Source organism: Manis pentadactyla, chromosome 2, assembly GCF_030020395.1.
Source record: "Manis pentadactyla isolate mManPen7 chromosome 2, mManPen7.hap1, whole genome shotgun sequence".
Classification (NCBI taxonomy): Eukaryota; Metazoa; Chordata; class Mammalia; order Pholidota; family Manidae; genus Manis; species Manis pentadactyla.
This window is the reverse complement of record NC_080020.1, coordinates 171,944,932-171,961,550: the sequence shown is the minus strand read 5'-3', so window position 1 is coordinate 171,961,550 and position 16,619 is coordinate 171,944,932. Positions and strand designations below refer to the sequence as shown.

The window sequence follows — 16,619 nt, the reverse complement described above, 5'->3', positions numbered from 1 at the left end:
TATGTTTGGAAAAGATATTTGGTATGATTTTGTTTAAGTCTCAAATTGTTTAAGGCTTATTTGTGACCTCACATGTGATTCATCCTGGAGAGTATTCTGTGTATACATTGAAATAATGTTTATTCTACTGCTGTTGGGTGGATGTTCTATGTGCCCATTAGGTCCACTTAGTCTACTTTGTTCAAAACTGTTTCCTTATTGATTTCCCATTTGGACATTCTATCCATTATTGAAAGTGGCATACTGAAGTCTCATATTATTGTATTGTTATTTCTTCCCTTAGCTCTGACAAAATTTATTATGTAGTTAGGTATTCTAATGTTGGACACATATATAATTGTTACACTATCCTGACAAATTCATCTTCCATATCATACAATGTCTTGTCTTTTCTAATAGTTTTTAAAGTCTTTTCTAAGTAATGCCAGTCTTGCCTTTTTTTTTTACCATTTGCCCGGAGTATCTTTTTCAATCCTTTCACATTCAGCCTATGTCCTTCAATCTAAGTGAGTCTCCTGAAGACCATTATGTAGTAGGATCTTGCTTTTTAAAAATTCATTCAGCCTGTCTTTTGATTATAGAGTTTAACCCTTTTATATTTAATTATGAATTATGAAAGGACTTTCTATTGCCAATTTGCAAACTGTTTTCTGTCTTGTACTTCTTTTGTTCCTCTTGTCCTCTCTTTCAACCTTTGTGCTTTGTTTTTTGTAGTGACATGCTCTGAGTCTTTTCTCATTTTCCTTTGTGCATCTCCCATAGGTATTTTCTTTATGGTTACATCTTATAGCTCTAATAATCTATTTTCTAACAACTTTGATAACATACAAAAACTCTACTACTCTGCATCTTCCCCTCCACTTCTTGCTACTGATGTCCCAAATTACATTTTTAAATTTTGTATCCATTAATAGTGTTAGTTTATTTTTATATTTTTATCTTTTAAATCCAATACCTGAATTAAAAGTGATTTTCACACCACCTTTGCAGTACTACAGGATTCTGTATTTGTCCATGTATTTACCTTTACCAGAGAGTTTTATATTTTCATATGCTTTGTGGTACTGTCTAGCATCCTTTTATTTCAACTTAAAGGACTTCTTACAGCAATTTTTGTAAGGCAAGTCTAACGGTGATAAACTCCCTCAGCTTTTGTTTATCTGAGGAGGTCTTTATTTCTCCTTCATTTTTGAAGGGCAGTTTTGCTGGATACAGTATTCTTGGTTGGCAGTTTCTTCCTTACAGTACTTTGAATATATCATCCCACACCCTTCTTGCCTGCAATGTTTTGGTTGAGAAATTAGCTGATAATCTTATGGGGCTTCCTTATATGTGATAAGGTGTTTTGTCTTGCTGCTTTCAAAATTCTCTCTTTGCCTTTTGAAGGTTTGATTGTAACGTATCTCAGTGTAAACCTATTGGGGTTCATCCTTATTGGAGTCACCTGAGCTTCTTGAAGTTGGATATACATTTCCTTCCTCAGATCAGTAAATTTTTGGTCATTAAATCTTCAGATAAGGTCTCTGCCCCATTCTCTCTTCTTGGACTCCTATAATGTGTATGTTCTGCTTAACGGTGTTCTTGAAGTCCCTTGACTTCTTTCACTTTCTTTATTCTCTATTTATTTTTGTTCCCCTGACTTGATAATTTCAAACTACCAGTCTCTGAGGTCATCATTTCTGCTTGTTCAAGTCTGCTGTCGATCCCTTTTAGTGAGTATTTCAGTACAGTTATTGTATTTCTCAGTACCAAGATCTCTGGTTCTTTTTTATAGTTCCTATTTCTTTGTTGATATTCTCATTTTGTTCATGTATCATTTTTCTGATTTTGTTTAGTTGCCTGTGCTCTCTTTCAACACATTAAAATTCTTTAAGAGAATTATCTTGAATTCTTCATCAGGTAATTCAGAGATCGCTATTCCTTAGGGTTGGTTCCAGAGCTTTCTTTTGTTCTTTTGGGCCACATTTCTCTGTTTATTCATGTATCTTTTTTGTTGTTGTGTTTTATGCATTTGAAAATGCATTAAGGGAAATAGCTTCATAAAGGGGAGGAATTCCACCCATCAGCCTGGCTAGGGATTTTGGTGGAGGTGGGGCAGTTGAGGGGACATGGTGTCTTTGCAAACATTTTATGGGGAATAAATCTTCTCTGGGTTTCTATATGAAATTTCCCCATTAGATTTGGGTTTCTTTTTCAGAATTTGTAGTTTCTTGCTCCCTCTGGTGCCTGTCTACAGTACTGCAGGCTTTCTGGCTCTGCAATAACAGGCTGAGCTCCTGGTTTTGTGCCACCCCATGGCATCTGAGGTATGATAGCTTCTCAACAGTTCTCTTAGACAGATGAGGCTACACGGTTCCTCAGGCAGTCTCTGAAAAAGCTGGAACACTGGATATATGTTCCATTTTTCGTTTTCCTTCCTGATAGAGAAGCTGTGTTGGGCTTTTTTCTTCTATCACAAGAAGCGCTGGCTTGCAAGAGAGGCTGATGTAGTTGAAATGAAATGGTTTTTCTTACTCAGTTACTGTGGCTATTCTTGGCTTTAAGCTTGCCTGGGGTACTGTGACTTCCTAACTGATTTCTGGGGTTCTTATAAAGGTGTTCAGGACTGTATATTCTTAAGCTGGTATCTCTTTGGAGGAATGAGGTCTGGGAATTCCCATCTGACATCTTGCTGCCATAACTCCCAACATACTATTTTTAAAGGCTACTTCCAAAGCAATCTTGAGAAAGAACAATGTCGGAGGTATCTCAAGTCCTGATTTCAAACTATACCACAAAGCTATAGTAATCAGAATAATATGGTGCTGGCACAAAATCACATGCAGATCAATGAAACATAATCAAGAACCTGGAAATAAACCCATACTTATATGGCCAATTAATATATGGCAAAGGAACCAAGACTATACAATGGGAAAAAGACAGTTTCTTCAATAAATGGTTTTGGGAAAACTGGATAGCTACATGCAAAAGAATGAAACTGACCACTATTTTACCCCACATACAAAAATAAACTCAAAATGGACTGAAGACTTAAATGTAAATCTTAAACCCAGAAAACTCCTCAAGAAGACAGGCAGAAAACTCTTGAACATTCGCATTAGCAAATTTTTTCTGGATATATCTCCTCAGGCAAGGGAAACAAAAGCAAAGATAAACAAGTGGAGCTACACCAAACTAAAAAGCTTCTACACAGCAAAGGTAACCAACAAAACGAAAAGGCAACCTACTGAATAGGACAATGTATTTGTAATGATTTATCATCCAATAAGGGGCTAAAATCCAAAATATATAAACAGCTCATACATCCCAACACCAAAAAAAAACCCAAACAAACCAAATAATCCATTAGAAAATGGGTGGAGGACATGAATGAACATTTTACCAAAGATGACATGCTGATGGCCAACAGACACATGCAAAGATGCCCAATGTCACTAATCATCAGGGAAATGCAAATCAAATCCACAAGGTATCAGCTCACACCAGTCAGAATTGCTAGTATCAAAAATAACAAGTACTGATGAGGATGTGGAGAAAAGGAGACCCTTTTACACTGTTGAAGGAAATGTAAACTGGTATAGCCACAATGGAAAACAGTATGAAGGTTCCTCAAAAAAACTAAACACAGAAAAACCAGATGACCCAGTAATTCCACTTATAAGTATTTACCCAAAGAAAACAAAAACATTAATTTAAAAAGATATGCATTCACATAATTATTGCAGCATTATATACGATAGCCAAGATAAGGAAGCAATCTTGAGGGCCCACTGATAGATGAATGAAGATGTGGTACATTTATATGGTGGGATATTACTCAGCCATAAAAAAAGAACAAAATTTTGCTATTTGCAACAAAATGGATGGACCTAGAGGGTATCATGCAAAGTGAAATTAAGTCAGGTAGAGAAAGACAAATACCAGATGATGTTTCACTTACACACAGAATCTAAAAATAAATAAATAAACAAACACAACACAAAAGACTCATATATACAGGGAACAGACCGGTGGCTGCCACAGGGGAGGGGGTTGGGGGATGGGTAAAACAGATGAAGAGGATAAAGAGGTACAAACTTCAAATTATAAAATAAGTAAGTCACAGGAATGAGATGTACAGCATAGGTAATAGTCAATATTGAAATACCTATGGTAACAGACAGCAACTGTATTTATGATGGTGAGCATTTCATAATGTATAAAATTCTTATGTTGAAAACTTGAAACTAAGATATTAAATATCAATTTCAATGGAAAAAGAACATACAAAAAGCTTTTTAACAAAGCATATAAATGCTTATGAATATATTAAGAAAAGCAAAGTCTGTTATTTATTGATTTTAACCATATTATCTATTGTAAAGACTAAAAGGAAATCAGTTGTGTTAGTATGGTATGTTTTTCCTACAAAGCTGTTTACTATTAATATTTGTACTTAATAATTAAAAAGAACGTAGTATTAGTTCTCTTCATTATTAAATGTCTAGGACACATGTATTTTAAAGTAAGTATTACTTACCTGGTATTTAACTGCTTCTTTATAATTTCTAAATTTACTGGTGGAAATAAAATGGAGGTATCAAACTTCTTCACTGTTTGAAATTCACTGCTGTGGGCAAGATCTATGTTCCCTCCCTAAAAATATCAATATTTGTGTTATTTTAAACATTCATTAATCTTATAAATATTAACAGCATGAAAGTAAATTTGGTACTGCAAGGTCTTATCAGCTCAAAATTTCATGCCTTTGATGTCTTTTATAGTTACACATTTTACATTTTCACATTTTTTACATTTAAAAAAATTCTCACACAGTTCTAAAACTTAGAACTTTATATTCATATGGATGAGGTAAATTATAAAATTTATTTCTCACAAAAGCTTGGTTCTCAGTGTTTGTAAAGCTAGTTTTGTTTGTGATTTAATGTACTCTCAGAAATCTAAATACCTATTTTCCATGATAGAAGTAGCCACCTCAATCAGGTCCAGTCAAAGAAAAGTAAATGGAAGTCTGCTAGAGGGTTTCTAAGTAAAGCTTTTAGCTTTGTTTATGCTACTGCTATTTGGGTTTCTGCTATTTGCAGAGGAATGCATTCCTAACTAAGACATCTTGTAACATGGTATATTTTACATTACTGTCCTCTGGCTACTCATAGCTTATCACCACCAAACTTAGAATGTTGGAAAGGTTCTGAGGAACTTGTTTTAAAAAAGGACATGTGAAGAAGTGAATCGGATAATTAGCCAATTCATTAGCTTATCTTTTTTACACTTTTCATGAGGCATCATTTCTCACATCAATTCTTACCAAGCCTCCCAACCAGCTCTAATCATATCTAAAAAACCCTAAAAGTAATCAGACTATTTCAAATCTTATCTTTACTCCTGAGACCTTCTCTTGTCTCAAATCCCTTACATCATAAACATCTTTGACTCATTCAAGTATGTCCACTTCTACAGAGGCTTTTCCAAATCTCATTAACCTTCCTTCACCCACTTGCTCCTTTGTGCCATCTCAGGACCCTGTACTGAGTTCTGTCATAGAACGTCTAAGATTTCAGTGTAGTTATTTTGTTTAGCTGTCTCTTCCCTGCAAAGACTGTATATTCTAGCACTATCACTGTTAAGAGACTGTAGTGGCTAAATGGTGACCCCAAAAAGATACGTCCATGTCCTAGTATTATCTAATATGTGATTTTACCTTACGGCAAAAGACAATGATTATGTTAAGGATTTGGAGGAGGAGGAGCTTATCCTAGATTATCCAGAGGGGTCCTAAATGCAATGACATGTATCCTCATAAGAGAGAGAGAGGGGGAGTTTTAGGATGCCAAAAAGGAAGGTCATGTGAAGATGGAACAAAGTGAGATGCAGCTACAAACCAAGGAATGCCAACAGTCACCAAAAGTTACAATAGTCAAGAACAGGTTATCCTTTAGAGCTTTCATAAGGAGTGTAGTCCTATCAACACTTTTGATTTTGCATTTCTGGACCCCAGAAGTGTGAGAAAATTAATGTCTCATTTTAAGCCACCAAGTTGGTGTAATTTGTTACAGCAGTCACAGGAAACTAACAGTGGCATGAGGTAGATTTCAATAAAGCAATCTATAAATGTGCCCACACTGGCAATAAAAAAGGCAAATCAAATAAGCTTGAGATTCCATTTTCACCAACTAAGCTTGCACCTAAAACTGGCAAGATTGTGGTGAAACATTCCCATAGTATCAGTGGTATTACAGATTGGTCTAAATTTTCTTTAGAAGCAACAGAGAAACATGCAATAAGTGCCCTCAAAATATACATCTATTTTATCAGTAATGCCACTCTTGACCATTATCTTAAGATAACACATATCTGCACAAAAGAAAAGGAGGGAAGTAAAAAAAGACAAACAAACATTTACCAATTCTTTTTAACAAGAAAATAATTAAGATTGCAAATAACCTAACATGTCACTGAAAAGAATGGCTAATTATGATTGACTACAAAAATATTATGCAGCTTTTAAAATTAGTTACTATTATAGGTATGAAGAAACAGAAGAAAATATTTATAACATGTCATACAAAAAAATCAGAATTCAAAACTACATGTACATTGTGGCTCCCAAACGGTGTCAAGGCATCCTAGTGAACTCAAAGGAGTGCTGTAGTTACTTCAAGTTTTTGAAGGAAACTGCAATGCTCAATATTTGTTGAACTAAAAGTTCTAATTAGTTCACAGCTGCAACATTATATTCTGTTTTTGATGAAGTCTTATTATTTTGGTGAAGATTCCTTTTGATTAAGCTGTAAGTGATGCTGGGCTTTTGACAAATGATACAATAAAAAACAAGTAATGACTGAAAATCAAAGTGGAACTGAAGAGAGTGGCTAATCTCACTTAAGGTTTAAGCAGTCACACAGTGTCCAACAGGTGAATGCATCCCATTAGTAACTGTGGTTACTTAAAAATGAAGTTTTTTCCTCCAACTGTATTATTTTGTCCAAATGACTACTAACTTATTAGGACATAAATATTATTAAATTCTTTGGTGCTAACTACTTAGTAAGTGGAATTGTTTGGTACTTCCTTTGGCCTCGGGGCACCAGAATAAAATTATCAAAAAACTAAGGGCTCTGTGAATTAGAAAGTTTGGGAGCTTTGGATGTACATTATGACTGCAATTAAGCAGAAAGGAATTACACAAACTTGAGAGTTAGAGTAAGGAGTGTTGCATAATTTTTTTCAAAGTATTTTTTTCTAATGCTATTGCTATACTGATTTTACTAAAAAAGGGGAAAAAAAATCTACACCTGTTATAGTCTAAAAATAGTCACCTAAATCATTTTTTTGGTCAGAGATCTGAATTACAACCAAAGGCTTCCCTTTAGTGTTTTAGTTTTAACAACATGGTGATCTTACAATATTTTCTTATTTAAAAAGAGCAAATAATCTTGCAAAGCATTCTTACTAAAAAGACTAAAAAGAAACCTTACATTTGCATACTACTGTACAATTTATAAGTACTTTGATTTAGATCATTATGACTTTCGGCCTGATGGCCACCTACTCAGTCTGCAACATTATATTCTCATTTTATTGATGAGAAAACTGAGATTTAGAAAAATTAAATGATAAGCTCAAAGTCATACAACTATTGGGTACTCACAAAATTAGGCACTGTGGAATAAAATAGTTAATAATTCTTGACCTCATGAAGTGGGCATTTTACTGGCAGAGCCAAAATACTTCTGACCCCAGAAGTACTTTTCTTGCTAGTTTTGTTTTAAATCTATTTATTTATTTAAAGTTTACATTTAAGTACCTACCATATAATATATACTGTCAGTTAGTGTAAAATTAAAGTTAAAAAGATTAGGTCTCGTCAAGTGGCTTACAATATGTGGAAGGTTTTTATCATCTAGTGGGAAAAGAACATAATTACATGGTATAGTGGGTTGAATGGTAGATATGCCTATGTCTTAACCCCCAGAACCTATGAATACAACCTTATTTGGAAAATGGCCTCTGTCATTGTGAAGAAGCACTCAAGATGTCATCATCTTGGATTATTTGTGTGGGCCCTAAATCCAATGACAGGAATCTTTATAAGAGACATATAGGATAGAGGCACAGAGAAGAAGGTCACGTGAAGGAGGCAGAGATAGGAGTTATATACCATCCAAAACAAGGAATATCTGGAGTGACCAGAACTTGGAAAAGGAAAAGCATTCTCCCCTAGGGCCTTTAAAGGGCACACAGCCCTGCCAACACCTTCACTTTAGACTTCTTGCTTCCACAGCTATGAGAGAATAAATGTCTCGTTTTAAGCTATCAAGTTTGTGTAATGTTACAGCAGGCACAGAAAATTTATATATATGGTATAAAAAATTATTACCTCGGTGATTTTAACTGCTTTCCTCATTTGCTGCTGTTCCCAAATATCTGGATTTTCATCTTCCTGACTTTCTTCACTTGTTTCTTCATTTCTGGTTGCTAGGGAAAAAGAAAGTTCATGTATAAATAAATACTCAATATTCTTCCATTTTAATAGCAGCAGCTAACAACTTCAGGGAGCTTATAAAGTGCTGGTTTAGCAGCCCTTTACAATATTCTGGGAAGCTCATCTTATAAATGAGGAAACTCATATCAGGAGGTTAAACAACTTGTCTGAGGGATGCGTTGAAGCTGAGACTTAAATGTAGCAAAATCTGGCCCCGATCTACACTCATCACCAAACTGTCCAAGTCAAAATACTATAGTCTCACATATGGAAAAAACTTGGATAAAAATGAACATTTTGTTTTCCTTAACAGATATTCTTAATTCTACCTGAGAATCTGAATATTTAAAAAATAATTTACGAGTTATAAGGAACCAAAAGTCTCATTCTGGAAAAACATTACCTGAACCTTTGGTTAAACATTATTGCCTATAAATGAGAAATGTGAGTAGTCCTTTGAGACCTAAGGATAACTAGCAAAGGACATTTTTTATCAGAGCAGAGATGACTTTGACAGTTAAAATCCCTATAGGTGCTTCCATGTTAAAAAAAAACCTTTATAAAGGTGACAATGAAAATTTTCAGTATCAAAAACAAGACACTACAATTTTTTTTTAACTTGCCAAAAAAGATCAAATGGAGGTCAGATAATAGTAACAGTACTGAATATACTCTTTGATAACACCATTTTGATACAGACATGTCTTTTAGAGACCAAATTGGCATTAAAATAAAAACCAACTCAATATCCATTAGACTATGAGACATTACGTTTTTATGGAGACTTTATCATATTATAATGAAAAATGCCTTAATGTCCCTATGTTGTAAATAAATTAAATATGTACTTGTTTCTTCAGCCATTCTTTGTCTAAGTGTTTGAGGCTTTGGGGTAAATGGTATTCTCTTTTCATGGTCATCAGGCTCACTCTCAGGATCTTCGTCACTGTTTTCCTTCATACCAGTCATGGTGGAGGTATGTTTTACATTCAAAGGAATATAGTCATCTTGGGTCCTGGCCAGCTGACGTTTTCTGCGGGCTGCCTGAATAAAAGCTGCATCAGGGATATGTACTGAAAGAAACAGAGGAAGGCACTGAAAACCAAGCACGGAAGAAATATTCCTCACTTTTAATGCAGAAAGAAGGCACTGTTTTTCCAATTTTTCCACTATTTTTGTATGAATGGCTCAAAATCTACATCAATAACAGAAGGAAATTACTTTGATAGAGATTAAATGTAAATTAGAGAAATGAACCAAATCCAGAAGTATCTGAAAGTATACTGAAATCACTGTTTTTAAGATTTATAACTCATTAATTTTCACATACATCATCCTATTAAAGGAATGGAGGTTAAACATCATGTCCCACTGGTAACAAGCAGTATCTGCAACAGTGACTATCTCAAGGCAGATATTCCATTACTGAATCATTCTAATAGTTCTATCATCTGAACAAAAAATAAAGCACTTCTTTGTCCACACGCCATTCCTCAAACTTATCATATTCCTTCTCTATCAGCTTTTCCTCTTCAGAAAATAGAAAAGTATATTTTACACAGGACAAGTTTTCAGTCTTCAGTGTTTCTCAAGAGGACATTTGAGGAGGGACAACTCTTCACTGTGTGGACTGTCCTGTACTCTGTGAGGCATTTAATCAGCTCCTTGCTCCAGGCACTGCATGTCAGTAACACCTCAGTAACTAGTACAATTAAAAACTATCTCACACATTTCCAAACACTGCCTTTTCTCCTAAATATGCAGTGCGGCCGAAACTTTACAACTACTGCCTTATAGGGCTCCATCCACGATAATCTACAGCAGCTCTGTTCAATATATTAACCATCAGTCATATGTTTAAGTGTAACCAAATAAAATATCTAGGTCCTCAGTTATATGAGCCACATTTCGAGAGCTCTATAGCGGCATGTGGTTAGTGACTAATGGTCCTGGATGGTGAAGATACAGAACTTTCACATCATCACAGACATGGCTGTATCTAGAGTCTGGACAAGGCTTCACTTGTCTACTTGGCTTTAATACTTAATATTGGCTTTGCTAAGTACTTCTGTACCTTAGGAAGGTATATAAGAAAAAAAATACAAGAGCTTTTGGTTCTTGCTATTTTATAAGTTTGTAAAGTACTTGTTACCATATAAGAAGTCTTTTAAAATATATTTTAACAATTATATTCAAATTAGTTGTTTCCTCTGTAAAGTTATGCATTTTATTTTCTCAGAACAGGTCTTAGGCTTCACAAGACTGAGGATTCCACACCACAAAACAAGTTATGAACCCTTGAGCTACAGGCCTGATGAATATTTTCATATTTGTGGGCCATAAAGTCTTTGTTCCAACTTCTCAACTTTAAAACAGACAATACATAACTTAATGAATGTAGCTGTGTTTTCCTAAAACGTAATTTACAAAATCAGGTGGTGGGCCACATTTGGCTCACCGGTGGCAATTTGCCAACCTATGAACTGTTCTTTCTAAAACACAAAATTGGTCACATCAGCTACTTGCATTAAAGTTTCAGTAGTACCCCCAAGCTCTGTATTTTCTGACTCCAACTTGTCTTTCTTTCTTTCTGTCCCTTCTCCTTAAACTCCAAATATTTCTGTCCAACATTTTTAGTTCTGTTACATAATCTTCCCTGGAGTTTTACATATGCTACATCCTGTACTGAAACATACTCACTGACAAATTCTTACTATTCTTTAGATACTGGCTGGCATCACCCAGTACACCACAGTGGTTATGAAGAGAGACTCTGGAGCAGATTTCTTGGGTTTGAATCCTAGCTTTGCCTCTTACAAGGTGTCTCTTACCTCTGCCTGTTACATGTCTTGGGCATGGTATGCAATGGAAATGAGCAGTCAATTTTGGCACTTTGACAAAAATCAGTAATGTCTTACATGCCCCACACTTCACTAGAGTTTGTTGTATTATCAATAAGAAACACTGGTATAGAAAATACTGATATTAGAAATAAAGTTCTTAACTAAAATTATAAAATTTACGAACCTACTGATGAAAATTCTTCTTCCAGAGAGCTAGAGCTGTCGGAAGATGAATTCTGATCATCCTTACTTTCTGAGGAATGATGTGTTCCATCCTCTTCATCTGTCGAAAGATCAATCGTTCTGGATTCTAACGGGACAATTTTTGAATATAACAAGAAAGTCAAGATACTAGAATCAATTGAAATTCTGAACAATTTAAGGCATATGTTTAATAAATAGGATGTCTAATTTTCCTCCACATATTTACAGTAGGTAAACATATTTTTCTCCAACTTTTATTCCTCCTGATACCAATGGATGGTGTGATGTACAAATTCACCCAATTTGTACGACTTATCTAGTAAAATATTCCCTTAAAGGATGCAATGAGAAAAGGGAAGGGAACAGCAGAGAAAAAAGAAAAATAGTAGTAGCACAAAAAGAAAAAATACTTACTTATTGTCCTAGGCACAATGAAATGTTTTACAAGGTTTATATCATTTAATACTTACAATTCTATAAAGTAAATGCTATTATCAATGAGGACACTCAGTACTGGAAAAGCTAAATAACATGTCCAGTGTCACAAAAGTTAGTAAGTAGTGAAGCAGGACTTTCAACCTAATGTCATTCAACTCTGGAATTTAGACTCTGTTATGTCATATTTCAATGGCCAGTGACAAGAAATACTGTAAGGGCACTATGGCCTCAAATAAAATCATTAATCTCTTAATTTCTATTCTGTGATTTTGGAAAGGATACTTAGTCTGTCAATTAATCTATTAAACTAAATACAACATTAGGAGATAACATCTACAGGGGTGTTGGAGCATTGAGTAAGCAAAATGTAAAGGAATTTATGGTCTTATTGACAAGATAGGATTTCTTAGTTCACAACTATTTTGTAATTTTTATGAATAGCCTTGAAACTTAAGATTACATAAATAATACTCTACCTTAAAAACTTCCCTTAATTAGAATATCTACATACAGTTCAAAAAAGTCTGGAGTAAAATAAAAACTTAAAGGACAAAGGGCTATAGCTACAGATTACATCTTTCTTAGCTACTGCTATTCAGGACAACTCCCTGTTCCCAAAGTGAATTAACACGAGCCGTGGTTCTCAGACCAATGTCCATCAACTCTTGGAGGTTCCTGGGACCTTCCCAGAGGGTCTGTGAAGTCAAAACTGCTTGAATACTGGATATAAACCTTGTAAAACATCACAGTATGGACATGTTCTTTGCCCTTCCTAGTCCGATGATATTACATACTGATGCAAAAGCAGGAGGGGGCAAAATTGCCAGAATCTTAGTAAGAATCAAGATGGTGACACCTATCTGTAGAAGCAGCCACTGTATTATTCTTCACCTCCACGAACTGGGGTGGGAGGTTGGGGATGGGGGGCCGGGGAGGACAGTTTTACTTATGGTACATTAATGAAGCAACAAAAAAATATTAATGTTATTGAATCTTGACCCTTGAGGACACATTTAAAAAAAAATTCTGTGGGAACAAAATGGAAGCATGCATAAAGCACTTCTGGGGTGTACTGAAATGCAGCAGTTGACTCAAAAGCTCTTGTGTGATGAGCTTCAAGTTGAACTAGCCACTGTCTTCAAGGAGAAACTCCAGTTTGCTTAAAGAATGACTGACAAACTAGTTTATTCAGACACAGATATCTAACAACTTTTTTCACAAAATTGAGCAAAGTTGTGCTTATCACTTATAGAATGAGAAATTTCAAGTGAAAACTGGAGTTCTGGAAAATTTATATTCTCCACCATGAACTTGATAGCTTTCCAACACTTAAAAGACAAAGTCCTCAAAACAGTAGTAAAACAGTAACAGATTTTTGATACTGTATAATATAATGTACCAACAGTTGCAAAATCTGCTAAAAAAAGTTAATACTTTCCAAATAATTAATGCACGATGCTACTACTAATCATGCATGGGTAAAAAAAGATCTATTCAATGAGTAAAACAGACCAATGGATTTTAATGCAATGGAGTACCAAAAAATGATGTGGCTTCAGCTTCCATGCTGCACTTAAGAAAATACTACTTCTTGAACTTTGTTATGATACTGAAGCAGAACACCCTCAACGATTTTAAAAGGCTAAGTACTCCTCTCAACCACTATCTGTGGTTTTCTTCACATATTTCACAAAACATCACAACAGACTGCATGCCGAAGCAGCTTTGAGAATTCAGCTGTCTTCCATTAAGACAGACATTAGAGATTTTCAAACTGAAGATGGCAATTACTATTTTTTGGAAAATGATAAAATGTTACCTATCCTTAATGTAATGGGTTATTTTTAAAAAATGAATAAAAATTTATCTTAATTTCTAATGTGGTAAATATTAGTGGATATAATTCACAGAAACAAAAACTCTTTGGGATCCTTGACTTTTAAGAGCATGAAGGGAATATTAAGACCAAGGAGTTTGAAAACCACTGTTTTAGTATTAAGAGAAAAAGGCAACTCCTGTCCTCAATTCTCCTTATTAAAGTTTAATCATATAATTTCTGTAGAACAGAAAAATACGAAAGTCCTCAAAATTTTAAACAGAAGGTCGTAACATGACGAAGAAATCACCAAAATTACTTGTAGTGGGAGAAAATTTTGACCTCAAGACTAATAAAAAACTATTCTTATTAAACTCCGATTCAAACCACAACACATCTTATGTAAACAACCGTACGCTGCTGTAGTCCCATAATGAACGCAAAGGAGCTTCAAAAATACTACACTGTATTTCCTGCCATTACTGGAACAGTCTATAATGTCATCAATCTATTGTTATTTAGTTTAGTACCTTGTTATTTTTTCATCTCCCTTTTTGCTGATAATCTATGAAAAATAAAAGCAAAGCAAAGTGTCCCAAAGCCTGTCACTTAGTTTCTTCTAATGTACTTTTCTCGTGAAGTGTTTTCTAGAAAAATAATTGGGAGTCGTTTACAAAAGTTACACGTTTAGCTAACCTAAGAGTAATAGGAATTTTTTAACTCTGTGACGATTTAGGTTCTTCATAAACATCAGGTACTGCACTCAAGCTGTAACTGGTCAGAGTTCATCTGACGGTACAAACACAAGACTCTTCCTACTCCCTCCAAGACGCCCAGCACCGGGATGCGCGCGAGGCCCAAGGCGGGTTGTGCCGCTTCCCGCCCGCAGATTCAGCATCGCTCGCGGTCCCAGACACGTCTAGAGAATCGCGGGGCCCTCCTCCCTTCCTCCCGCACCTGGGGCGCCTCCCCGCCGCCCCACGTCACCTCGGACGCCCGAGCCGCCGTCCGCGCGGGGACGCCGGGAACACGCCCACGCCCGGCCCCGGCCCCGAGAGCCCCGGGCGCGAAGGGGCCGCTCCACGACCGCCGCGCGGCCCCCTCCAGAGAGCGGCCCTTCCTGCGCAGGGCGCTGGGGCCCCTGGGCCGCCTGCTCTTCCCCGCCGTCGCTGTCACTGGAATCGGCTCGGCGCTGCCGGAAACTCCTTTCAGGCCTGTGCGCCATGGTCGAGGCGGGAGACCCAGGGGCGCTTCCGCCCTGCGCACGCCACCCCGGGTCCACGGCCTTCACGCCAGCGCACACTCCCGTCGCCCGTTTGCCGCCGCGTGCGCGCGCCCGTTGCGCGCGCCGCCGCCGCTGCTAGCTTCTCCCTGCGCATGCGTGCTTAGCCTCCGCCCCTCTGGTTACGTTAGTGCTTGTTCAGTGTTGAGAATACGCGGCGTTCGTTTTTGCGAGACCAGCTTGTGCAGACAGTCGCAGAGAGATTCCCACAGACTCCCTGAGCTGCGGAGAGCAGCGCAACAGGCTTTCCGTGTGCAACCTGTCTTCTTTTGGAAAGAGTAAAGTTGTCTCTTGTAGGGAAGGCCCCTCCCCCCACTTTGCCTTCTGTTTTATGAGGACAGCTGTCGCTGTTCTCACCCCAGATATGTCTGGCCTTGTATGGAGGCAGTATGTCCGGCCTTAAGAAACCTTGAAAACACAGCATGTTGTATCCATGAGTAAGGACCAAATAAGGGCCTTGAAGGCTGGACACCTGGCCATGAAGGCCACATGTATGTGCATCTTGGATACTTATGTGACCATGAATTAGCACTATAGCACTATAAAAAGTTTGGCTTTATGCAAAATAAAGTGGCTTCTTTTGAGCACCCTTCATGATGACTCCCGCTGCCTTTCTTGCACTTTGCGTTGCCCGAAGATTTCAACGACAACCGAGGACCTCGACACCTCTCCAACGAAGAATCAGAAAACCTGGAGGGTGTGTATAAATTATCTCTGAAAACCAAACAGAAAAATGTGTGCATACATAAGCAAAAATCAAATGATTGCTTCCAGTAAGCAAGGCTTCAATAGACTGGTTAAATGCTTTAGCCTGTAAGAAAAAAATGAATCTGAAAAAAGGGGGTGTTGAGAAAGACACATGAGATTAGGACAGCTGAGGCAAACTTGGACGGCATCCATGAAACGCTGTAAGAGAGGAAGCCTTCATCATAGAATCGTTGGTCCCCTTACTATAAAACTCATTCTTACTTGGGTGCATCTGACCATGTTCATCTGGAGCAAATAAACGTTCAGTTAATTTAATTACTCTGCTGGGGTAATTTCTGTGCTCTGCAGTGTTTCAGTCCCTGCTTCAAAGTTGAAGAAGACTTTCCAAGAAGTTCATAAGATTTATTTTAAAAGATACATTTCCAGATGCTCAGCTCCAACAGAGTCTCCCTGAGAACCCCTATATTTGTGCTGCTCCTACCAGCATAGTCTCCCCACCCCCACTCTTCTTACAAAGAAAAGACATAATTTGCTGTCCATCTGAATATACGTAGTGCATACCCCATGTGTAAAAACCCCTGCAGTATCTAACATTTTATTGTCAAAATAAGAAAGTGAGTATCTCTAAAGTCTTCATAACAATCCTTTTGTAAATCAGTTTCCAGTATGTTGCTTTCAACAAAATTGAAAAAACAACTTAGCAGTCAGCTGACCATTCAAAATATTTGATGATAGATCACTGATTTTTGTACATAATTCAGAGTTCCAAGAATAGATTGACATTGAGAATACACACTCCTTCATATGTGAAAGTTTTCTTACTGCTTATCTCATATAAAA

The 16,619-nt window shown here is 36.7% G+C and overlaps 1 protein-coding gene across 12 annotated transcripts in view; it reads right to left on the bottom strand.

Annotated features, from left to right (window-relative positions):
• Positions 1 to 15,555, bottom strand: part of GCFC2 (GC-rich sequence DNA-binding factor 2) — a 51,510-nt gene extending 35,955 nt beyond the window's left edge. For 3 of the 12 annotated variants that reach the window (XR_008995790.1, XR_005029025.2, XR_005029027.2), the window contains exons 1-5: positions 14,747 to 15,551; positions 11,516 to 11,641; positions 9,337 to 9,561; positions 8,384 to 8,481; positions 4,523 to 4,638 (exon numbers count right to left, since the gene is read on the bottom strand). Coding sequence is in view for 8 of the 12 variants with exons in the window: in XM_036906476.2 (XP_036762371.2) it covers positions 4,523 to 4,638; positions 8,384 to 8,481; positions 9,337 to 9,561; positions 11,516 to 11,641; positions 14,747 to 15,014 (833 nt within the window). In the remaining 4 variants the exon portion in view is untranslated. Of the gene's footprint in view, positions 1 to 4,522; positions 4,639 to 8,383; positions 8,482 to 9,336; positions 9,562 to 11,515; positions 11,642 to 14,746 lie in introns of those variants that run through there. The other 9 variants (XR_005029020.2, XM_036906476.2, XM_036906468.2 and 6 more) reach the window with 9 other exon arrangements.
• Between the last annotated feature and the right edge of the window lie 1,064 nt (positions 15,556 to 16,619).